Raw genomic sequence first — 26,118 nt, forward strand, 5'->3', positions numbered from 1 at the left:
TTGAATAAGCATTGGTCACTTTAGTCCGTGACTCATCAAAATCTTAACCTTAGTCTCTGATTTTCCAAAAAGTAATTCATTTTAATTTTTTTGGCTTCACTTTCCCACATAGTTTTACACCAAAAACGACCAAAGTGAATGATGTCTTACAAAGTCAGAAATTAAAGTACAGATTTTGTAAAGTCGGGACTAAAATAACCTATGCTTACAATTTTAAGGATTATATTAGACTTCATAACTCCGAAATCACCAAAGCATGAATATCTTTTGCCTTGTCCACAATTGCCTCATTCCTTTTCAGTAATCACCACAAAAACATCCTTCAATGACCACTTCCGTCTGTCAGTTTTCGCTGGGGGGTTAATGACTGCCCTCTCAGCATTTGCTAAACGGTAGCCTATCACAATCTCTCTTCTCTGCCGAGCTCGTAACATTATTTCATAAAAACTCAATTCCTCACCTTCACAAAGGTATAGATCTGCTTGCCTTATATGCATCTCATTTCCCTAATAAAAATCCAGAAGAGAAAATTAATTAAATTATGCAGCATAAAAGGAAAATAAATACTTTATTTCTCTCACGGGATGCTCAAGTTAACTGCAAGGAATCTGAATTTATTAGTTTGCTACAAGATAGGAACTACACAACGTAGCAAAAAGCAAACTTGGCAGGCTTTTCAGTATGTTACAAGTAATGTATGCAAAACATGTAATGTATCCCCTAATTTTACGAAAAGAGTGTACCTCCTCCGCAAAGAGCTCCTCCAATACATCATTTATCTGCCGATCTTCTGCAACCATGGCCAAAGCCATGCTGACAAGTTCGTTTGATAAAACATAATCACTAATCTTCGACATAGATAGAAGATTTTTTGTCCTAGGATCCAAAATTTCACTAATTATAACTGTTTTATCAGAAGCCTGCTTCATTTCCCCAATCCATGAGCCTTTAGGAAAGCTTCCTCCATGAGCTTGACTGGCCATGGCAACATAAGGAAGACGCCTAGCCTGAATTCAAAACATCAAAGCTTTGGAAACAATATAACGAGAAAAGACAAGAGTATTGAATATCCCAGAAAAGAAATCAGATATATAACTCAGGAAGATTCAATGGGAGCAAGGATCAATTAATAAGGCTTACAATAAAGAGAAAAAAATTAAAATCCATCCAGTAATTGCTCGTAATATTCATAGGTAGAAGTCATACAGATAAAGATAAGGATATCATTCCTTTCATTTATATTTAGAATATTATCAGTTTAATCTTCAAAATAGGATAATGTAAGTACTTGAATTTTGTTTTACACTTTAGCTCTATATATAGAGTTCATGAATAAAAGTTTAATAAGCTCTTCCTAATAAAACATCTCTTTTTTAAAAATAAATAAATATATTTTCTAGGTAAAATAACCAAAATTGGTATCAAGAGCTATCATATGAACTATGAAGATAAAAGTCCTAACAAACTTTTTCCAAATTGTTCCTCTAGAATTTTATAGAGAAAGTTATGATCTCTAGATAGTGGGAATATAATCATACCTAGAGGTTTTAGATCTTTAGGAAGCCAAATAACATGGCTAGACAATTCCACCATGACCCAGATAAAAATTCAAAAAGAAAAATCAAGAAGGTAAAGACAAAGACACGTCTGTTTGTCCATGTTTCACAAACTATCTTCAGCACAATCATGACTCTTGTTAGAATAGCTTATGTAGAAAGTCTCTTCTGTTTATTAAATATTTTAATGTATTTCCTGACTTAACTCTAGCTTGATGTAATGGCTTAGGCCTCTAGACTACTCAGTTATTTTTCTTGTAATCCTTCTCTTTTTCATTCAATATATAAGAAATAGACAGATCGGTGGATTTGTGCTTTTTGCTGCTTATTTGAATATCTAAGTTGGTACCAGAGCGGGGTCGATCCCGCTCTGCCGTCCGCCGCCGTCCACCGTCGTCCACCGCCGTCCGCCATTGTTCGCCGCCGTCTGCCAGCAACCTGTTACTCCGGCAAACCTAGGGTTTGGTGCACCTCGTCAAGCGCAACCTAACCCCGTCAACTCCGGCGTCGTCAGAGTCCCCACGTGCTCTCACGGGCTGTTTCTCTCTCCAGTTATGTCAAGCGTGTACTGTTCACGCCGCTATCTGTCCTTCGGAACCCCCTCACTCCGCCACCGTCTTGTTCGTCGGAGCCTCCTGAGCCTGTTTCTGGACTCAGTTTTGTGATTTGACCACTATTTAAGGTGTGGGTCTGCGTTTCTCTTCTGCTGTTCTTCTCTCTCTAATCCCTGTTGCACGATCCATCTTCTTATGACATCTCTAGGCCCTATTTTGTCTATTTCTGGCACTCCGACCATAACCACGGAGAAACTCAATGGAAAAAATTATTTATCATAGGCTGCCTCTGTAGAACTATGGTTCCTTGGTCAAGGGTACCATGATCACTTAGAAATGGAAGACACTGAGGGTTCAGATGAAAGTCGGGCTAAATGGAAGAAGCTTGATTTTCAACTATGTGTTGTGTTGTGGCAGTCGATTAAGCCAAATATTTTGGGGACACTTAGAGCCTTCAAAACTTGCTGTTCTTTTTGGAAAAAGGCTCAAAATAATTATGCAAATCTGTCCAAATCTGAGAAATTAGAAAAATCTGATATGAAGATCCCCGAAGATGACTATCAAGAATATCTTCAATGGAAGTCTATGAATCAAGCTCAATCTTTCTCTACCACTACTATTTCTACAGCTTGTGTTTCTCATTCAACTGCAAATCAAAGTCCATGGATCATTGATTCAGGAGCCTCTGATCACATAACTGGTAATAATTCTATGTTCTCTTCCATGTCCCCACTTAAATCACCTCACCTTATTACCTTAGCAGATGGATCCAGAATTGCTCCCAAAGGAATCGGTCAAGTTTCTTTGTCTCCCTCACTAAGTGTATGTTTGGCTTTCCGTTTGAGAAGCTTCAAACGGACAATCCCAATTTCCAAAGCACAAAACAGAGAAGTAAGTGTGAGGGATCTTTCAGATGAACGTACGTTCACGTTTAGACCAACGCTTATACAAACACACCCTAAATCTGAACTCTATTCTGTTTATTCCTAATTGTCCTTTCAACTTAATCTCTTTAAGTCAGTTAACCAAATCTTTAAATTGTTCAGTAACCTTTAATGCTGAATCTTTTGTTATTCAGGAATGTGGTACGGGTCAGAAGATTGGTGCAGGACATGAATCTAGTGGTCTCTACTATTTTGAAACACAACCACCTGTGTCTTGTCTTGCTGTTTTGTCACCCAAGCTCTTGCATGATCGTTTGGGTCACCCAAGTCTATCCAAGCTAAAACTTTTGGTTCCTAGTCTTAAAAATTTAGAAGAGTTAGGTTGTGAATCATGTCAATTGGGCAAACATGTTAGGTCGTCTTTTCCCAAGCGAACTGATAAAAGATGTAACTCGATTTTCACCACCATTCATTCTGATATTTAGGGTCCAAGTCGTGTAACATCTTTTGGTTTCAGATATTTTGTAACATTTATTGATGAATTTTCTCGATGTACTTGGGTATATTTAATGAAAGATCGTTATGAACTTTTGTCTATTTTCATGTCTTTCTTCAATGAGATCAAAAACGAATTTGGGAGAATAATTAAAATTTTTAGAAGTGACAATGCAAAAGAATATTTCTCTTCTGAATTATCCTCTTTCCTATCCTCACAGGGTATCTTACATCAGTCTACATGTCCACATACACCCCAACAAAATGGAATAGCAGAAAGGAAAAATAGGCACCTTGTGGAGACTGCACGCACCCTAATGCTCAATGCAAATGTTCCTGTACATCATTGGGTGATGCAATCCTCACTTCTTGTTTTTTAATAAACAGAATGCCCTCTTCTTCCCTTGAAAATAAAATCCCTTACTCCATTATTTATCCAAAGGAACCATTGTTTCATGTCTCACCTCGAGTCTTTGGGTGTACATGTTTTGTCCATAATGTCTCTCCTGGTTTGGATAAACTATCTACTAGAGCCATTAAGTGTGTTTTCTTAGGCTATTCTCGTCTTCAGAAAGGGTATAGGTGTTACTCTCCAGAGACTAGAAAATTCTACATGTCTGCAGATGTCACCTTCTTTGAACAAACTCCATTTTTCTCATGCACCACTCATGATTCTCTTTCAGTACAACAGGTGCTACCAGTTTGTTCTCATGTTTCCATTCCACCTCAAGTTTCACTTCATAACCAAGAGGTTACTCAGTCTATTATTCCCGCAACTACTCCTATTCAAGCTACTCCACCTCCTCTTGTCACATATCAACGTCGAGCACAACAAATTGATCCAACATTACCTGAAGAGTCACCGATTTCATGTCCTTCACCATCAGATGTCCCTGCTACGGATCCTAGTGAGGATAACTCAGGATGGCCTATTGCTTTTCGAAAAAGTATTCGGTCTACTCAAAACCCTCATCCTATTTATAATTTTCTGAGTTATCATCACTTATCTCCCTTGTATTTCTCCTTTGTCTCTTCTATATCTCCTCTTACCATTCCTAAAAATGTTCATGAGGCTCTTGGTCATCCTGGATGGAGACAAGCCATGATTGCTGAAATGCAAGCTCTTGAGCATAGTGGTACATGGGAGCTAGTTCCACTTCCTCCTGGGAAACGACCAGTTGGATGCAGATGGGTCTATGCTATTAAAGTTGGCACTGATGGTGCAGTTGATCGACTCAAAGCCTGATTGGTGGCAAAGGGGTTTACGGCCTAGACTATAGTGACACTTTCTCTCCTGTGGCCAAGCTTCCTACTGTTCGTCTCTTTCTTGCTATGGCGGCTATTCGTCATTGGCCACTCCACCAATTAGACATTAAAAATGCCTTTCTCCATGGTGAGTTGGAGGAGGAAATTCACATGGAGCAACCTCCTGGATTTGTTGCTCAGGGGGAGTCTGGTTTAGTTTGTAAATTGCGAAGATCTCTTTATGGCCTCAAACAATCTCCTCGAGCTTGGTTTAGAAAACTTAGTGATGTTGCACAGGACTTTGGGCTTAAAAGAAGTGAAGCAGACCACTCAGTTTTCTACTGTCATACTTCTCCTAGGAGATGTGTTTATTTGATTGTTTATGTGGATGACATAGTGATTGCAGGAAACGATGTATCTACAATCTCTCAATTGAAGAAACATTTGTTTAGCCACTTTCAAACCAAAGATTTGGGACATCTAAAATATTTTCTTGGTATCGAGGTTTCCCAATCAAAGGAAGGCATTGTGATCTCTCAAAGGAAGTATGCTTTGGACATTTTGGAGGAAACAGGCATGACTGATTGTAGACCCATTGATAGTCCTATGGATCCTAACCAAAAGCTAATAACTAATCAAGGTGAACCGTTCGCAGATCTAGAAAGGTATAGGAGATTGGTTGGAAAACTCATTTACCTTACAATTACAAGACCTGATCTCTCTTTTGCAGTGGGGATTGTTAGCCAGTTCATGCAGGCTCCTCATATCGATCATTGGAATGTTGTTTTGCATATTCTTAGATATATCAAAAAGGCTCCAGGACAAGGATTACTATATGAGGACAAAGGAGACAGTAGGATTTCTGGATACTGTGATGCTGATTGGGCAGGATGTCCTATAGATAGACGTTCTACTACTGGATACTGTGTATTCCTTGGTGGAAATCTCATTTCTTGGAAGAGTAAGAAACAAAATGTTGTTGCTCGATCTAGTGCTGAAGCTGAATATCGAGCTATGGCCTTGATTACTTGTGAACTTGTATGGATTAAGCAACTCATTCGAGAGTTAAGGTTTTGTGAGGATCATCCAATGAGATTGTATTGTGATAATCAAGCTGCTCTTCACATTGCTTCCAATCCAGTATTTCACGAGAGAACCAAGCACATAGAAGTTGACTGTCATTTTGTGAGGGAGAAGTTGCTGTCCAAGGAAATCATTACTGAATTTGTCAATTCCAGTGAACAACTTGCAGATGTTATGACTAAGTCATTAAGGGGACCGAGAATCCAATTTTTATGTTCCAAGCTCGGTGCATATAATCTATATGCACCTGCTCGAGGGAGAGTGTTAGAATAGCTTATGTAGAAAGCCTCTTCTGTTTATTAAATATTTGAATGTATTTCCTGACTTAACTCTAGCTTGATGTAATGGCTTAGGCCTCTAGACTACTCAGTTATTTTTCTTGTAATCCTTCTCTTTTTCATTCAATATATAAGAAATAGACAGATCGGTGGATCTGTGCTTTTTGCTGCTTATTTGAATATCTAAGTACTCTCAAAATAGCAAAAGCAATTTGGGATTAGCTGAATATAATGAGTTTGAGTTACAAAGAATTAAGGAGTGTGACATAATCAAAGAAAACTAGATAAGTACATTATTAGGCATAAAATTTGCCTGATCTTGAAATTGTAGAAAAAATTACAGTAGTTGTTCCCAAAGCTTCTATAGCCTCCTTGGATAACACAAAAAATTTGTGTAAGATCACTTTGACAAAAATGTTACATGCATTGGAGACACTTGAGCAAAACAGTCTTGAGTGAATGCAAATTGCATAACAATGGTGGCAATCGAAAGAAAAAGGTGCAAGTCAAAGATTTTGAAAATGACAACCAAAACAATAACATTTAATCTTTTTCATTGTGTCCTTATGGCAAATAAAACTGTTAGATATAGTCTGACCACATGGGCTTAGGCCCACTACTTTATATATAAGCATATCTCTCATTTTGCAATATACAAGGAAATGCTTTATTCCATTTACCATTTCTCTCAACATGGTATCTAGAGCCTAATCCTTGACCTCCCGGTGGACCCACTGTTCATCGATGCCCGAAAAACGTCTCATTCCGTTTTCCGGCAACCCACCTCACCGTGTCTCTTTCCAACCGTTTTTCCTCTATTTTTCGACGTTTTTCTTCGCTTCCACCGTCGTCAGCTTTCCGGCCGGCAACCCACCCACCCGGCTCGCCTCCCTCTGTCGGCCGCCGCGCATGGTAGCGCGTCCGGCGGCAATCACTGGCACCGAACTCGCCTCAACGTCGTCTACCCCGATCTGCAATTTGTTTCTTGATTGGACTTGGTTTGTCACGGGTCCCTTCCTTCTCGGGCCATTTTGTCTCTCCCATGGTTGTTTCTCTCTCCTCTCCCAACATATATGGCTTCTCCTACTGCTGTCCGGCCTGACTCCTTTATTTTTACTAACTATGTCAATGTCCCACTTTCCATTAATAAGTTAGATGGAACCAATTATGACACTTGGGCTTCTGATATCAAGCTTTGGCTTAAGGGACAAGATTATGTTACTCACCTTACCCATACAGCTGCTTCCATTGATGAGAAAGATCGTCCTCGTTGGTCGAAAATTGATGCTCAAATTTGTAGTGTCCTTAAGTCGACCATTCATCCCTCCCTCAAGCAAAATTTTCGTGCTCATGAGACTTGTGTTGATGTATAGGAACAGGCACGACTGTTGTACACCAATGATACTCAACGTCTCTATGGTGTGTGTCAAAATCTCCAAAGTATCATTTCTCCATGCCGCCTTGAGGGCTCCATGGCTGAATATTTGGGCAAAGTTCATGGCCTTCTCTATGACTTCAATGAACTTTTGCCTCTCGCTGCCACTCCTGCCAAGGAACTAGAGCAACGCCAAACTTTCTTTATGTTGATGGCATTGTATGGGCTTCCTGATGAGTACTCCTCCATTCGTGATCAGATTCTGGGATCTCCGACCGTGCCTACCTTGAACTCAGCTTGGGCCATCCTGTTGCGTGTGCCCTGCAAGTCTTCTCCTGGCATACATTCTTCCGCTCCCACTGATGACTCCTCTGCTTTGGTTTCTCAGCGTGATGATCGTCAGCGCTCTCGCAAACTGGGCAAAGGTCTTCCCAAGTGTGATCACTGTCACAAACTTGGTCACACAATTGACCGTTGTTACGTCTTACATGGTCGTCCCACTCGCCCTGCTACTGCTGTTGCCCACACTACCTCCCCTGCTTCTACTGCATCTGGTTCTACCCCCTCTGATGGGTCTAGATCTGGACCTCCAGCTCTCTTCCATAACTTCCTTAAATGGTATGAGGAACGTCAGGCTTCCAATTCCACTGCCTCTATTGCGTACACAGGTCCTTCGTTTGTTGGTCTCACTCACTCCACTTCTCTTGGCCCTTGGGTCCTAGATTCTGGTGCTACCAATCATATTTCTGGTAATCGGTCTCTTTTCTCCTCTCTTTCTACTACTTGTTCTTTACCCTCTATCACTATGGCTAATGGCTCTCGCGCCACATCTCATGGTGTTGGTACTGTCCATCTTTCTCCTTCTCTCTCTATTGACAATGTTCTTTATGTCCCAGAGTCTCTTTTTAATTTATTATCACTTAGTCGTCTTACTCGCTCTCTTGATTGTCTTGTCTCTTTTACTAAAGATTCTGTTTTCTTACAGGACCGGAGTTCGGGAAGGATGATTAGCACCGGATGTGAGTCTCATAGCCTTTATCACCTACACACTTCTGCTCCTACTGGTTTGGTAGTGGATTCCCCTTCTCTCATCCATGCCCAATTAGGTCATCCTAGCCTTGCCAAGCTTCAATACCTTGTACCACGTCTGTCTAAGTTATCTCATTTGTTGTGTGAGTCATGTCAATTAGGCATAGTCATAGTTCTTTTTCTCGAAGGTCTACTTTAGGATTTCAATATGTTGTAACTTTTATTGATGATTACTCTCGATGTACTTGGTTATTTTTAATGAAAACTCGATCTGAATTCTTTTCCATATTTCAATCCTTTTATAATGAAATTCAGAATCAATTTGGTGTTTCTATCCGTACTTATCGTAGTGATAATGCTCGTGAATACCTCTCACTCCTTTCAAGCTTTCATGGCTTCTCATGGTATTCTACATCAGACACTTAATTGAGATCACTCGCACCCTCTTACTCCATGGTCACATTCCTCAACCTTTTTGGGGTGATGTTGTTCTCACTACACGTTATTTCATCAATTGCATGCCATCTTCTGTTCTCAACAATCAAATACCTCACTCCATTTTGTTCCCCAATCAACCTCTCCACCCTCTACCTCCTTGCGTCTTTGGAACTACCTATTTCGTCCATAATCATAGTCCTGGTCTTGACAAACTATCCGCTCGGTCTCACAAATGTGTCTACTTAAGGTATCCTAGGTCTCAAAAAGGGTATAAATGTTTCTCACCCTCCCTTCATCGCTATTTAATTTCAGTTGATGTCACCTTTCTCGAGTCTTCTTTCTACTTTCCTACTACTTCCTCTTCTTCTGCACCTGTCCTTGCCCCTTCACCCCCCTACTTGTATTTGATACTCCTCCTATGTTTGTTGTGTCACCTGACCCACCACCTCTACCTCCCTTTCAAGTTTATCATCGTCGGCAACGCTTTCGCCTTCCTATTGGGCCCCCTACCAACTCTAGTCCGATGCCACCACCTTTGCCCCCTCCAGGCCAACCACTTGAGTCAGACCTCCCAATTGCCCTCTGAAAAGGTACTCGTTTTACTCGTAATCCTTCCCCTAATTATATTACCTTGAGTTATCACAGGTTATCCTCTTCCCAATATACTTGTCTTTCTTCTATTTCCTCTGTGTCTATTCCTAAAACTGTAGGTGATGCCTTAGCCCACCCTAGCTTTCTCCCCTGTTACCAAGATGGTCTCTATTAGATTATTCTTAGCCATGGCTGCTCTTCGCCGTTGGCTTCTCTATCAACTGGATGTTAAAAATGTCTTTCTTCATGGGGATTTGCTAGAGGAAATTTATATGGAGCAACCTCCTGGATTTGTTGCTCAAGGGGAGTCTTCTGGTTTGGTACGTCGTCTCCGCAAATCACTTTATTGTCTTAAGCAGTCTCCAAGGGCATGGTTTGGTCGATTTAGTACCGTAGTCCAACAATTTGGTATGACTCGAAGTGAAGCTGATCATTCTGTTTTTTATCGACATTTCAATGTTGGGTGCATCTACTTGATAGTGTATGTTGATGATATTGTTCTTACTAACAGTGACCATCATGGCATTTCTCAGATAAAACAACATCTTTGCCATCACTTTTAGACAAAAGACCTTGGTAAACTTGGATAATTCTTGGGGATTGAGGTAGCACAATCTAAAAATGGAATTGTAATATCTCAAAGGAAGTATGCATTGGATATTTTAGAGGAAACTAGCCTAATGAGTTCCAAGCCCATTAATACACCTATGGATCCCAATGCTAAACTTCTACCAAGTCAGGTGGAGCCTTTCTCGAATCCTGAAAGGTACAGAAGATTGGTTGGGAAATTGAATTATCTCACGGTAACTCGTCCTAACATCTCCTTTGCAGTTAGTGTGGTGAGTCAATTTCTCAATTATCCATGTGTAGAACATTGGAATGCAGTCATCCGCATTCTAAACTATATCAAAGGTGTTCCAGGAAAAGGTTTATTATATGGCTACAACAATCATACTCGAGTTGTGGGGTACTCAGATGCAGATTGGGCAGGCTCTCCCTCTGACAGGAGATCCACCTCAGGTTATTGTGTCTTTATTGGTGATAACTTGATTTCCTAGAAAAGTAAGAAGCAAAATGTAGTGGCAAGATCTAGTGCAGAAGCAGAATATCGTGCTATGGCCTCTGCTACTTGTGAGCTTATTTGACTCAAATAGTTGCTTAAAGAACCGATATTTGGCGAAGTTATATAGGTGACTCTCATATGTAATAACCAAGTTTCCCTTCATATTGCCTCAAATCCAGTATTTCACGAGAGGACCAAACACATTAAAATAGATTGTCACTTCATTCGTGAGAAGATTTTATCTGGGGACATTACTACTCAGTTTGTTAACTCTACTAATCAGTTGACAGATGTCTTCACCAAATCATTACGGGGTCCTAGAATTGATTATATTTGTTACAAGCTTGGTGCATATGATCTATATACACCAGCTTGAGGGGGAGTGTTAGATATAGTCTGACTACATGGGCTTAGGCCCACTACTTTGTATATAAGCATATCTCTCATTTTGCAATACACAAGGAAATGCTTTATTCCATTTACCATTTCTCTCAACAAAAACAAATCATCCACAAAAGAGATGTTGGTGGAGGCTTTACCAGCTATTGAAGAAAGGTTATAAAGTGTTGTTTGAAGATAAAAATTGTGTGATTAAAGATACAAACATAGAAGTTATCAAAGTTAAGATGAAAAACAAGAGTTTGTTTTAGATTTGATGAGGGAAGAGTTGACCACAGATGAAGAATACAAAAAAGAAGGATCAAAATTAAAAAATGAACACAAAGACGCATGTTTTGAAGAAACTTAATGTTCAAATTCAAAAGGAGTTGAAGAAACTTGATGTTTAGAAGGAGAATGAAGATGAAGAACCACCTTTCGGTTATCAAAGCTGCAATGTTGTTGTCATAGAGCTCACAAGATACAAAGAAGCTACAATCTATCAAAAAAGGATAAATACAATGAAGGAAAAGGTCAAGTTCAATGTAGAAGTGATCCCACACAAGAAAGATAATGATAAGAATTATAAGCAAAGAAAGAGGAAGAAAGCATCAAAAGCACGGAAGACAAATTTTGAAGGTGAAATTCAAATTGAGTGTCTGCTTATATTAAGGCAATGAGGCACATTGAATATATATGCCTAATATTGTAATTTGAAAATAGATAATTTAGTTTTTAGAAATTTTGTTATGTTTCAAATTTGTAAGATGTTGTTTAGATAATGATTAGCATATTATTTCTACCATTTAGATTTTAGAATATTATGAGTTTGATTTTAAGATTAGTATAGTGTTTATATTTGAATTGTGTTCCAATTTAGCTCTATATATAGAGCTTGTGAATAAAATTAAATAAGCGCCTCCGAATTAACAAAAGCCAAACAATACCACATAGAATCAATAATAGATTTCGGCCAAATTATCCTCATCATAGAATTTTCTATTAATATCAGATGCTTACATCTAATTTATTGACCACAACAGTTGTGCACTACATGATCTACACATAGAGGATGATAACGTTTGTTTAGTTGCAGAAGAATGAATGGGCTGGTATATAGATAGACTCTTATCAAGATATATTAAATCAGAGCTTAAATTTTGACTAGAAACTCACTTGTATGTCACGAATTAAAAGTAGTGTGGCAAGTGATCTAGAGTCAGCTTGAATTGCTGAATCCTCTACTGATTCATCAGCCAAAATCAATATCTGCAAAGACCAGAATTAAATTGGATACATTATAATTGTTATAGGCACAATTTCAAATGATTCCCTGAATTATAGAGTTTAACTTTAACCTCAATTTGCTTCCAACTACTCTATAATTGTACGGCTGTAGAAAGAAAAATCCAGTAATTTCCTAACTAGGATCAATATTAGGTGGTTTGATTCCTTACATTATGCATCAAGAATGGAGATAAATTAGCAAAAACACTTAGATAGAACAAACTAATAAATGTCACTTACTGAATCAAATGATTCCAATGGAAGGCTTTCCAAGTGACGACGTATAACAGCATTCCCCTCACGATTAACCAGAGATATATTTTCTAATCGATTTATGTCAAGGCCACCATCAGTTAGCTTCTTTTCTCTCTCTTTTTCTGGAACATCATTGAACATCCAGAGTTCTGACCCATGTGCTAAGGATGCATCCAAAACCTAAAGGAACAGAGAGATATGGACATGCCCAAAAAAGTATTAATGCCCACCGCAAATAAACAATTGCAGGGACAGGGGATGCCATGACTGCCCGAAACTTTAAAAAAATTGCTTAATATATCATATTAAGCGTAACTTTTTATCTAGCTCTTAAAAATTAAAGATTTTATATATTGCCTCAAAATATGTAATTGTACAAAAATGTGCCCAAATGATGACTTCATTTGTTTATGCATAAAATTGTCTAGTAGTCAATTTTTTTGCATGAGTATTTCTTTCTTTGATGAATCAACAATGATGCAGATAGTTGGAGAATTAATAGCAGCAATCAAATTTAATGTTATAAAAATAACAGGGTTATTTCCCCAACATATCTTTTCAGTTTCATACACTATGGTAACTGAAGTAAAGAAAAATAGGGACCATAGCAGCAGATTTCTTATATCATTACCATGATCATATCCTCCATATCACGCCTCCAACCACAAAAAAGTATTCTCTCTGGAGATTTTGGATAAACAAAGTCCTTGGGTAAGCTTCCCCTCCAAACCTGAAATCAACAAGGAATCATATCATGCAATCTCCCTCATTCATCCACAAAATAAAATTTTCTTGACTTCCTTGGCATTGCTACTCAGTGTGTAATAATGATCACTGTTAGAACTTGATATATAAATTTATTCTAATTCAATTATTGCCATGCTTAAAGGTCACAACAGAGAATGTTATCCAATGAAAAGCGTTTAGTAGAGATTTGTTGAGCTATAAATGTAAATATTGTAAATTAAGTTAAAATTACTTTAGAATATCAAGTTTGAAATCCTTGAAACTTGGGGATTCTATCTAGGAAGTTATTTCGGACTATTAGGATATTATTTCTAATTATTTGGGGGTGATTTGCTTCCCTCTGTGAAGCCTTGTACCATTCTATAAATACTTGTGTAATCTCATTTTGAAATTATCAATAAGAATCATTCTATTTTAACTTCAGTAGCCATTTTCTCCAGAAAGCCTTCATTGTTGTTTCCTATTTTCATGGACAGCTTTCATTGCTGCTGCAACTATCATCCCTTTTGTGATTCAACCTTCATCATTCTCACTCTTTATTTTGTTAATGCTTAGAACCTACATATATGTTAGATTCCATCTTAAAACCAATTGGAATTAAGTGAAATTGCCAAACAAAAATATAAGTTGTACCCCAAGAATTGAGAGAGGTGATGTCGGGGCCCCCAACACCACCCTCCACATATGCCTGCTAGAATAGACGAGCCTACCAGAATAAGTGATTTACCAAGATGGGTTATAGGTCCTGATAGCTATTAGATTCCATTTTAAAATCAATTGGAATTAAGTAAAATTGTTCATCAAATATATAAGTTGCACCCCAAGAATTGAGACAGACAATGTAAGACTTTCCAACAATATTAGGTCCTGAATTTGAGACCATCATATCAAACAATTCAAATCCAACCAAGGAATCCAGTGCTATGTAGAAGACAAGAGAGCTTCAAAAGCATTCAAGGCTTAATAAGCTCAATGGAAGAAACTATCTCAAACAATCCCAAATTGCCACACCCACCTCAAGGGCAAAGGATGCCTTAGTCATCTCCTTGAAAAGTAAAAAAACACAAAGGACCTAAAGTACAACACGAGGAACAAGGAGGATTCCATGATCATGTCCTAGTTATGGGCCTTCAGAAACCCAATAATTAGTGACACCTGCATGATTCTCAATATAGTTAAGGATATTAGGAACTTCATTAACCCACACACATCTAAAGCTCTTGATGTTGCCCAAATTTACGATATTAAAGCCAAGACTTCAACCACTACGCAAGGAACCAAGAGTACACTAGAATATGAAACTATGCTACCAATGGAAGGTTGTCTCAATTGAAGTCACCCCTAGCCCACCTTAGTTGTGGCCTTTTTAGGGAGCTGCCTTAATTGCAGTCCCAAGGGTAATATTTAGTCCCACATTGACTAGAGATATGACTTAAATAAAAAACTTTTAAAGCATAGGTAGTTCTCATCTTATAAGTCAGTTTTGTGAAATTCATTTAGGTCCTAGGCCCAAATTCTAAGAGCTATAATACTTATGGCAAGAACTTGATCATTTTTAGTATTTTAAATGATGTGTATTGTAAATGCAACTCCTTTAAAATGCTGCATTGAAAAGGACAGAGTGTATGAATTTTTAGCTACATTGTATCCTGAATTTGATCATGTTAGAGTTCGGATTCTTGGAAAAAAGGACCCACCTTCCTTAGAAGAGACTGTATCCATAGTCTAAGTAGAAGAGAGCAAGTGGAATGTTATGCTTGATACACAACCATTAGATGCTTCTGCTCTAGTTGCTAGACAGGATTAATTACAAAAAGGAGAAGGCCAAAATGTAGAGAACTAGTAGAAGAGAAAAAAGGACAATATGTGGTGTACTTACTACAAAAGACCAAGGCACACAAAGGAAAAATGTTAGAAACAGCATGGAAGGCCTGCAAAGCAAGGATTAGGGGAATTGTGGAGGGAAACATTGAAGAAGACTCTGTAGTTGGAGGATTCAACAATGAAGAGATCAAGAAACTAAGAGGCTTGCTAGGAACTCTTGAAAAACCCTCTGGATCTTGCTCTCTTGCTCTTTCAAGTATACTTGCTTGCATTAGTGACCTTCTTAATAATGTTTGACCATAACAGGGTTTGTCAAAGAGGATTGGACTTGCTTAGGAAAGGAATGGAATTTGATATCTTGACTCATTCCAAGAATCCAAGATGAATCATTACTTGTCTTTAATTAGTACCTCAACTAAAGATGCTATTTTGCTATATCACCTTCACCTAGGGCATCTATTATTTAATGTTCTCAAAAATATGTTTCCCCACTTGTTTTGAGGAGTATATATCTCCTAATTTCATTGTGATATTTGCATAGTACCCAACATAATCACGTAACTTTTCCTATCAGCAATAAAAGCAACTTACAGGTGTTTCAATAAGTTCAAATGCTTCTAGGGCTCATTGGATTGTATCCCTAATTGATGACAACACACGAGTCACTTAACTTTATCTTCTCAAGCAATAATCTGATGTCAGTACTGTTATACCAGTTTTCACTCAATGATTGAAAAATAATTTGGGGTCACAACAAAAAGATTCAGATCTAACAATGCAAGGGATTATTTCAATCAAACTATCTCCTTACTTAAGGAATTATCCATGATTCATCATGTGTCAACACACCAACAAAATGGGGTGGCCATGAGGAAAAATAGGCAATCCTGAACTCTTCTCCTTCAAGCAAAGGTTCCTAATCTTATAAGGGGAAGATTGTTCTCACTGCCTCATGCATGATAAGTTGACTACCCAATAGAGGTCTTAAATAGCTTTTATCCTCACTTCAATACCTAAAATGGACACATTCGTAGAGTATTTGGGTGCATAGCCTTTATTCATGTTTGTTGGGATACAATCAAAGTCCCAAATTGTTTGAACAAGAGGATGAACATAAATTTATAAATACATGCAAAGTCTCCATTGGTTAAAGGCCTTTTAAGTGATGTCCAAAAACAAAATCATAAGGACTTAGACCCAAATTAGATAATATCTTTCCAATGTGGAGACGTGTGTACGAGAAACCCCTAGTATCATGAGTTAAATGACGGAGTGATGATGCAAATACTAAGAGCATGACTGAGTTCTACGGGGCTACCATCGAATATACTCATGGACTAGTTTCCGCTACAAAAGGGGTAAACCATGGCTCTTTGTTTGAGGGGGAAGATTGTTAGGATACAATCAAAGTCCCAAATCATTTGAACAGGAGGATGGATATGGGTTTATAAACACATGCAAAGTCTCCATTAGTTAGAGGCTCAAAGTGAACAATATCTTTACAATGTGGAGAAATGAGTGTGTGAGAACTCCTGTCTCAATTTCAGGACTTGGATTGGATTCTTGTACTTATCTCATAACACTTTAGAGAATATTGGGATATTGTGAATGATACTTTGAGGGGCAGATTCAATGGCAGGGTCGAGTACCTCATGTCATGTTTTACTGGCTGATTTAATACTCGATCTCCGAGTTTGGAGTAGAGTTTATTGAAGCAGGAGGGCCTAATGGTTTTACAATACTAATTGGCCTTTTTGGTAGTTAAAGAAGCTCTAATTGATCATCATCTATCACTGAAATCTCCTATTGAGAAGAAGTCTTGGAGAGAAAAAGGTTCACTTTCGGTGAAGGTGTCAATCAGCATATATGTTCCATTATTTGGATGAGGGTTTGTAACCTTTTTGAGTAGTAGAATAATAATGGGAAAACACACATGACAACCCAAGGATCAAGTTTATTCTATGTTGATTATGAACATTGTTGTGAGAAAACTAAACAAATAAATGAAATCCCTTCCATCCCTGTAGATGACCTAGATCTTCCCAGTTAGAAAAGGCACTAGAAACTGTCCTGAAAATCCCTTTATCCTTTATCAAATTATGTTTCACCTGATTGCTTATCAACTAATCATAAAAGGTTCATTGTGAGTTTGAATTCTATTGTCCCTAAATCTGTTTTTGCAGCCTTGTCAAAAAGGGAACAGATGCTATGAAAGAGGAGATGAATGCCTTGGAAAAGAACAATACATTGGGAAATTGTTGACAAACCTGAAGAGAAGAATATTGTTCATTGCAAATGGATTTTCACATTGAAGTAAAAGGTAGATGGATCCCTTGAAAGATACAAAGCAAGGTGGTCACCAAAGATTACACCCAAGGTCATGGGATTGATTATTACAAAACATTCACTCCTGTTAAAAAAAATGAATATGTAAGAATTTTGTTATCATTGGCTGCACATTTATTTGGAAACTTTTTCAATATGATGTTAAGAATGCATTTCTTTATGGTGACCCAGATGAAAAAATTTATGAGTACTCCACGAGGTTTTGAAGGAAATGGAAATAAATAACAAAGTGTGCAGGCTTCAAAAATCTCTTTATGGTTTAAACCAATCTCTTAGAATTTGATTTCAGAGGTTTTCAAAGGTCACGAAGGAGTTTAGGTACAAACAAAGCCAAGGAGATCGCACCCTCTTTATCAAACATTCAGTGATAAGGTGTAACTATCCTCCTCACATGTTGAAGAAATCATAGTAACTAGGAATGATGAGAAAGAAAAGGGAGAATGGAAGCAGACTTTGGTTTGGGAATTCAAGATAAAAGAACTGGGGAAGTTGAAGTATTTTCTCATGATTGAAGTTGCATTCTCTAACCAAGGTGTCTCCACTCTCCATATCTTAGAAAAAATAATTGACTGATTTATTGGTAGAAAAAGGAAAATTGGATGCAAACCAGCACCTATTCCAATGGATCCGAATCATAAGCTGGGAGAAGACAAAAAAAAACCAGCAGAAGACAAAAGATGTTCCAAAACTTGGATGGAAGACTCAATATCTTGTTCACACACACCATATATTGCATATTCAATGAAGGTCATCAATCAATTCATGCATGACCCAAGAGAACCACACCTTCAAGCTGAATATAAATTTCTGCACTATTGAAAGGCAACACTGGTAAAGGAATCCTCTTTAGGAAAAGTGAAAATTTGAGCCTTGAAGATCACACTGATGCTGACTAAGCGAGTTCACAAGTGGATAGAAATTAGCGTGTCTGAGTATTGTACTTTCTTGGGAGGAAATTTAGTCATATGAAAGAGTAAACAGTTATTATAGTCTCTGAAAGTAGTGAGCGCTATCACAACAGTCCCTAGAACTAAGAAAATGTTTAATAAGTATCTAAACTTTACTACTTATTGTCATTTTGATCCTTGAATACAATTACTATCACATTAGTCACATTTTGAATTTTGGGCTAATGTGATTGTCAATTTATACTTTCAAGGACTTATTTGACATTTTCTTAGTTTCAAGGATTAATATGATAGCATTTTCCAAATTTAGGGACCAAAATGACCGGTTACTTTAAACGAAAATACAAAAACAAAATGTGGTAGCTAGACTATTTGGGGAATCAGAATTCAGATCTATTGCTCAATGAGTGTGTGAATTGCTACGCATAAAAATTATCCTAGATAACTTGGAAGTCTAGTTGGAAGGTCCCGTTAAGCTGTATTCTATTGAGTCAACAAGTTCGCAAATAATATTGCTCACAATCCTATATTCCATTTGACAGCAGATGATGTGCTGACCAAGGCCCAAGGGGCTGAACAGTTCTAATTTCCATGATCCAATCACCAAGCTAGGAAAGGAAAATGTTTGATCTTTAGCTTGGGGGGGGGGGGGGGGGGGTTGAGCTGTAAATGTAGGTTTTTTAAATTAAATGTAAATGATTTTAGTGAATCAGGATTGAAATTCCTATAAATAGAATTAAAGCATTCTGTATAGGAGTCTGTCTAGGAAGTTATTTCTAATTATCAGAAGATTTTTTTTCTGATCATTGAAGGTGATTTGTTTCCTTCTATGTAACCTTTTACCATGCTAAAAATACCTCTGTAATATCATTTTGAAGTTATCAATGAAAATCATTCTATTCTCCCTTCAGATTGTGATTTTCTACAAGATTCATTAGCACTTAATGAATACCAAATTAACTCAAATAAACTTTTTTTATTACCATTTGACCATGTATTTGCCATGAACAAACAACGGAAGAGATTTTAATATAGAAAAGGAGAACAGAAAAACAGCTATTTATGTGAGACAAAGCACCGTAGGCAAGGATGCTGGGGCATAGGTATCATCATCCTCTGCAATAACCAGAACCTCATCACCTTCTTGCAGAACATAGGAGTCATCTGGATTCAAAATAATTTTACCACCATATGATGCAACTTTGATTCCACAAGGAATTGCAGCTGGAAAGCTGATTAATACATCCTCGAATTGCATGCCTTCCAACTGTGGCCATCTTTTGATGTAGAATTCACAATTTTCAAATCCAAGTATATCTTCCCAAATCTGCCAAAGAAAATCATCAATTTTTATAAAAAAAATCTTAATAAAGGGATAAATTTTTAGAGAGAAGATGCGGAGATCAATATCTCATCCTAAACTGTAGCGGAAAAAGAAAATAAAGTGGAACATGACCAACCCAATAAATATTCCGTCACTCTAAATGTCTGAATTAACATTATGAATTATGCAACCTAAAAACACCATGGAGTGGTAGTAGATTTTGACCTGTGCAAGTCCAGGCTGCCGAGCACATTGAATCATCAAGCGACCAATGACATCATGAGCTACAACAGTTTCAACAAGATCACCACCCACAAGTTTAACGAGGACCTCATTGTCTAGATCACTCAATTCAACCACTATGTGTCCTTGTAAACCTTCTTTTACTCCAGTCAGACTTAAGACTGTTCTCAAAGCACGGGCATCACTCTGTACGAACAAAAGCAAGTCAATGGTTATACACCCTTATTAAACTTCAGAAGATCATCAGTCTATCTACCAGACCTGATCAGCATTCCCATCTTCAGCAAGGACTATTATTGCTCGTGCTTTTGAAACAGAAACCTGTAAATCACATGGGTTTAGCAAACAAATATACGAATTAAAACTGGGCAACTTGCAACAAATGAAGAAAAATAACACAACATTAAAAAATGCATTTAGCAGTAATTGGATAAAGTGTCAAAACTTGAACAAAGCAATATCCACAGTTTTCAAAATGGCATTATGTGCGAGAAGACTTTGTGAACAGGTTGTGCAGTATAGTAATTAAACTCTTCAGTCCGCATTCATCTGATAGATAGTAGATACTGTTTCAGAATGTAGAGATTAATGGAAAGAAAGGGAGGGAATTTTCTTAAATATGGTCCTTATACTCTGGTCTCTACCACCCAAAACTAATTGACCAACTTAAAATTTACTTACATTTGCTTCCTTTGTTTATATCCTACCTTTGCTACCATAGTTTGGGAGCTAACTAACTATAAAAACTTCTCTAACAATTTCAACTAACAAGCCTGTTAAGATATTGTGGAGATTTATTAGGGTTAATCATATCTTAGCTAATCATTTCATATCATATCAGCTAATATCATATAATATCATATCATATCATATAATGTAAATCCTTTTTTTTATTATTATAAATAAGAGTTATGTGTGTTGAAGATTGATACACAATTTCTAAATCACAACGAAGCCAACTGAGGCTGGCCCACTTGGCCCTTTCGGTCATTCTTATTTCTTCTAACATATACTTTCCTAATAAGGACATGCTCAGCCTTAATTGAGTTCGATATGAATCAATGTGAGGCTGACCACTCTATTTTCTCCTTCACTCCTCATCTAGTCTTTGCATTTATTTAGTGGTATATTTTGATGACATTGTCATTGCTAGTTATGACTTTGATGGTATTTGTCGTCTCAAATGTCACCTTCAACACCAGTTTCAAATGAAAGACCTCGGTCCTCTGAAATATTTTTTGGGGATCGAGGTTGCTCAATCTGCTTTCGGTATTGCCATTTCCCAACACAAATATGCTCTAGACATTCTCACCAAGGCTGGTATGGTTGATTTTCGCCCTAGTGACACTCCGATGGACCCCCACGTCAAGCTTCTTCTGGGTCAGGGGGAGCCATTGGATGACCCGGAAAGATATCGTAAGCTTGTTGGCAGACTCAATTATCTAATTGTCATTAGGCCAAACATTGCATTCCCAGTAAGTGTGGTAAGCCAATTTATCTATGATCCTCGTGATAGCCATTGGACTGAAATCATGAGGATCCTCAAATATGTGAAGAAGGCGTCGGGTTGTGAACTCCTATATGAGGACAAAGACAATTCCAAAATTGTCTATTACTCTGATGTTGATTAGCTAGAATCACCATCTAATAGAAGGTCTACCTCTGGCTATTGTGTTCTAATTGGAGGTAACTTGATTTTGTGGAGAAGCAAGAAGCAAAATACAGTTGCTAGAGGCAAAATATCATGCTATGGCAACAACTACGAGTGAAATTACAGGGCTATAACAACTTCTCAAGCAACTCCAAATTGGAGACACTTAGGGAACTAAACTCATATGTGATATTCAAGTTGCTTTTCACATTGCCTCAAATTCGGTCTTCCACAAGTGGACTAAGCACATAGAAATAGACTGTCATTTTGTAAGAGAGAAAGTGCTCTCAAGAGAGATCACAACTGAGTTCTAATAGAAACCTGTCAAGGTCCAATATTTTAAAATATGATTTTCAATTGATGGAAGGCCCAATGACTAGAAGAAGATCAAAAAGAGTTAAAAATAATAAATTGAAGAGCCCAATCAGCTCAACACCAGTTACTAAAGATGCTACAGTGGGCTAGACTTTATGTGGATGATTTACTTAGCTTTTGGGCTTAAAACTATTTAAGCCTATTTTCTTATTTTTATTGTAATTTTCGTATTTTATTTTAATTAAATAAGTTCAGATGGCTTTTCATATTGCCTAGGTCAGTTTAGAGTGTCATTAGGCTTCCTAGTGGAAAATAAATGTTAGTGGGATTTTATTGCCTAGTACAGCTTAATGGAACTTAGTGAAAATTTATTACATGTAAGTCATAGGTTGCTTATCTTAGCCTATAAATAAGAGTATCCTGTAAGCATCCAAATGAGATTTGAAATCAATACATATCTGAGTTTTCTCTTTGTGAGAGTTTTTCTTTTATTCTTGGATTAGAACTTTATAGTATTGGTTCTACCGGTAGGTCGCGGTTAGAGTCACACTTCTCTTTTGATAACTTTGGTTCTACCGACAGGTCGTGGTTAGGGTCAAGTTTCTTTCTTTCCTATACTTGTTTCAAGACGATTCATTCATGTTTCAAAATCGTATCAAGTTCATCCACTCCAATGACCAGTTAGCAGATGTTTCAAAATCGCATCAAGTTCGTCCACTCCGGTGACCAGTTAGCAAATGTATTCACAAAATCACTTAAAGGGCCTCAGGTTGATTACATTTTTAACAAGTTTGGTGCATATGATATATATGCTCCAGCTTAAGGGGGAGTATTAAGATATTGTGGAGATTTATTAGGGTTAATCATATCTTAGTTAATCATATCATATCATATAATATAATATCATATCATATCATGTAAATCCAATAAAAGTTATGTGTTGAAGATTGACACACAATTCCTAAATCACAAAAAAGCCAACTGAGGCTGGCCCACTTGGCCTTTTCATTCATTCTTATTAGTTCTAACATATACTTTCCTAATAAGGACATGCTGCTAAGAGCTAACATGTTCCAAAATTGCAATCTGTACGAGTTCTTACAGCAGCAGAAACAGATTTGGCTAAACTGACTAATAACAAGTTTAATTTGCTTCAGCTCTGGCAACTGTAATTGAACCAATTACTTCAAAATATAGGGACCAACTTAATCAGTTTAGTTGGTCTGATCCCTAAAAGCCAACCAACCAAACTGGCAAACAAATCAATTATGTTACAATTTTCACATTCCTTTGTTTTCAACTCATTCATGGCTCAGGGCTCTACTGAACTTTTACCAAAACAATAAAACAAGTTTAATTATTTAAAACATATTTGAATAAGCCAAACAGCCTCTGTTAAACAAATGTGAATATTCCTCCTCGCAATTCCTTGCAGATCACAGAAATGGGGTAAATGCAGATTAATGTGCACATTAGCAATAGAACTCATAATTTTAACAATTAAGCCAAGATTGTCAAACTCAAGATTCTACGTAAACTCGTGAAGCTTCTATGGACTTGACTCATAGGCTCAAACCGTAAACGCATAAGAGTTTACTTATTATAAAAATAAAATTAAAAAAACCTATTAATGACATATATATGCTCAACATAATACACTTAATACAACAATAATTCAATGTTTCAACTTTCAACTCCATAAAAAGGAAAAAGTACTAAACTACAATAATAAAGTGTTATAGTACATTAGTACCGAATATGATTAAACTACGTAAGTGATCAAATTATATATAATTTCATAAAACCATAGTTCCTAAAGTGAAATTACTTCAAAAAGAAGTTGGTTTCTTCAAATCATTTTTCTCATAGTAAAATACTAACACTATGGAGTCAATAGGAGCAAAAATGACATTTGAATTAACTTGAGAATTTATAAGAGTTTACACAAATTTAAAGAGTTTACTCAAAAAACAGTTTACTATAGGGTTAACTCATTTTCTCTACTTGAGATCCTAAACTTGGAAGAGTTTACTAGTTAACTTGAGAGTTTGACAACTTTGCATACAGCAAATAACAATTCCAAAAGGTAAGAGTAGATCCTATACCTTTTTCAGGTCAGCCAGAATCAGAGGGCTGCCACTTCTGCATATGACAGAGGTTCCTTTGAAATCAAACTCCATTTTTGCAATGTCAAGCTCCATTTCCTCCTTGTCTCGTTCAGCCATGACTGCTACAGTTCCTCCACCCAGACTCTCGTTAGCTATGGCAAGCTGATTTAGTAATGAACCCTGCACATCCAATCATGTTATTTGCGCTCAACATATGTGAGTATTTCAAAAAGCCAATCAATCTGGTAGATCACTTGGGAATAGAAACAGCAATAAATTCATATATATTTGAATTGTTTAAAATTAACTATCCATTAGTTCATCGAAAAATTTATGAGGATGGTTACAAGACATCCAATAGATGGTAGCACCAGAATCTTACCAATTTATCACTCCAACCAAGAATTAAAGTATGATTTTGCTCAACCACCTCACTTTTTCCTTTCCTCAGTGAGTCAAATTTCTCAGATATTGCATCGGACACAAGTCCAAGCATCATTGCAAATATAAGCATCCCACCAAAGCTAATGGAAACCGCAACTAACCTTGGACCAATACCTTGGGAGCTGGCATGATTGCCAGAATCGGCAACGTAGGTCCAAGATAACCAAAGGCAATGCGCTAAATCCTCTGTAGTTACGCCAAAAAGGGCCAATCCTCCAAGAAAAATGAGCAACAGCGTTGCAACTAACAACACGAGGGGTTTAGCATATGGATAAACTGATAAAAAGACATCAACCCGATAAGCAATTTGCTTGTTTAGAGAAACTTGTTCTGATATATTGTCAGAATATCTCGACTTTGATATATAGTCTATGTACTTGAATAGGATGAGAGGGATAAAAAGAAGTGTGAAAGACAAAAAAAGAGCTAGATTTCTTTTGAAGTTTTCACGTGACCAAGGATCAGCGTCCTGAGATATGGAACTTGTTACGTTCAGGGTGTCCAACTTGTGGCACGCATGTAATCTGAGATTAAGGCCGATAATCTCGCCCTACGAGAAAAAGTTTAGTTTGGTTCAGTTGTTATGGATGAAGGTTGAATTAAAGTGGAGATATTGAAGAGCATAATAGAACTATACAGTGTCTGGATTTAAGATGAAAGAAAGAGCGTATATTATATTTATAGGAGTTGCCTTGCCTGCAACTTAATGACTTTGCTTTCTAGATGCATATTCCGGAGCAGCAGCAACAAAAAACCAATAGTCAACGTCTGCCCCCACACCGACATGAAACATGAAACAAGAAACAGTGAGAGAGAGACAGAGAAACAGAAAGAGGGAAGAGCATCCTAGTACCTACCACAAGGGCAAACTGGAAACGAAATTGCGAATGGCAGATAAGGTTATTCTTCGCAGTTGACTTAAAATTTTTAGTGTCGGAAACCTGAGGTTTGTCATTAGCGGGAGTGGGAGTTGGAGTCCGGGGGAATTTAACTCTGCGGCGATGGCGAATGCGAGTGGAGGTCGGAGGAGAGTAAGGCTTTGAGTTTGAATAGAATCGACGGCCATATTGTGAAGCAGAGGAGCGCAAGAATGAGGGGGACGGGAAGAACCAATCTCTGCTGGAAGCCGATGTCTCCGAGTCGAGGGACATATTCGGATGTATAGCTTTTCCATGCGTTGTTAACAAAACATCAAAGATATAGGAAAACAGTGCCAGTTTTGTCCGACCAGCTGAATTTGATATTATTTAGATGCATATTCATATGCTTAATTTGATTTCGTAAACGGCAAATCTAATTTACCCGAACACACTTTTAGAGGATATATATATATATATATATATATTAGACTTAAACTTGTGGTCGGAAAATAAATTATTATAGTTAATAAATTTTATTTTAATAATTAATATATAAAATTATGAAAATTAATTAAATTTAATGTAACATGAAAATAAATATCTGAATATATATACAAATAAAATGATAATGATAAACGATTAAAAACATGATAATATGAAGTATTAAGAAAACTAAATTGCATTATGTTTCAACTTCAAAAATATTAACATTTACAATATGAGCTAATGTATTAACCTGGAAAAAAAAATCTTATAATTAACTTATAAGAGGTATAATACTAAAATATTATAAAGATGTAGTAATTCAAATAAAAATAAAATTAAATTAAATTTTTT

The 26,118-nt window shown here is 37.1% G+C and overlaps 1 protein-coding gene across 3 annotated transcripts; it reads right to left on the reverse strand.

Annotated features, from left to right (window-relative positions):
• Window positions 1-60: 60 nt before the first annotated feature.
• Window positions 61-25,671, reverse strand: LOC109796071 (ion channel CASTOR). Of its 3 annotated transcripts, none has more exons than XM_020355699.3 (12): window positions 25,363-25,666; window positions 25,118-25,189; window positions 24,360-24,971; window positions 23,975-24,157; window positions 20,165-20,224; window positions 19,886-20,089; window positions 19,415-19,663; window positions 13,143-13,241; window positions 12,497-12,691; window positions 12,146-12,238; window positions 744-1,007; window positions 61-506 (listed from the first exon to the last, which is right to left on the reverse strand). In XM_020355699.3, exons 1-12 carry the CDS (start codon window positions 25,570-25,572, stop codon window positions 288-290), a joined length of 2,460 nt encoding a protein of 819 aa, XP_020211288.1. In that variant the 5' UTR covers window positions 25,573-25,666; the 3' UTR covers window positions 61-287. The 3 variants fall into 3 exon arrangements, with proteins under 3 accessions (XP_020211288.1, XP_020211287.1, XP_020211289.1); XM_020355698.3 differs by having other exon boundaries at window positions 25,279-25,665; XM_020355700.3 differs by lacking the exon at window positions 61-506 and adding an exon at window positions 11,405-11,468 and having other exon boundaries at window positions 869-1,007; window positions 25,279-25,671.
• Between the last annotated feature and the right edge of the window lie 447 nt (window positions 25,672-26,118).

This window comes from Cajanus cajan, chromosome 11 (genome assembly GCF_000230855.2).
Source record: "Cajanus cajan strain Asha chromosome 11, NIPB_CcT2T_4, whole genome shotgun sequence".
NCBI lineage: Eukaryota > Viridiplantae > Streptophyta > Magnoliopsida > Fabales > Fabaceae > Cajanus > Cajanus cajan.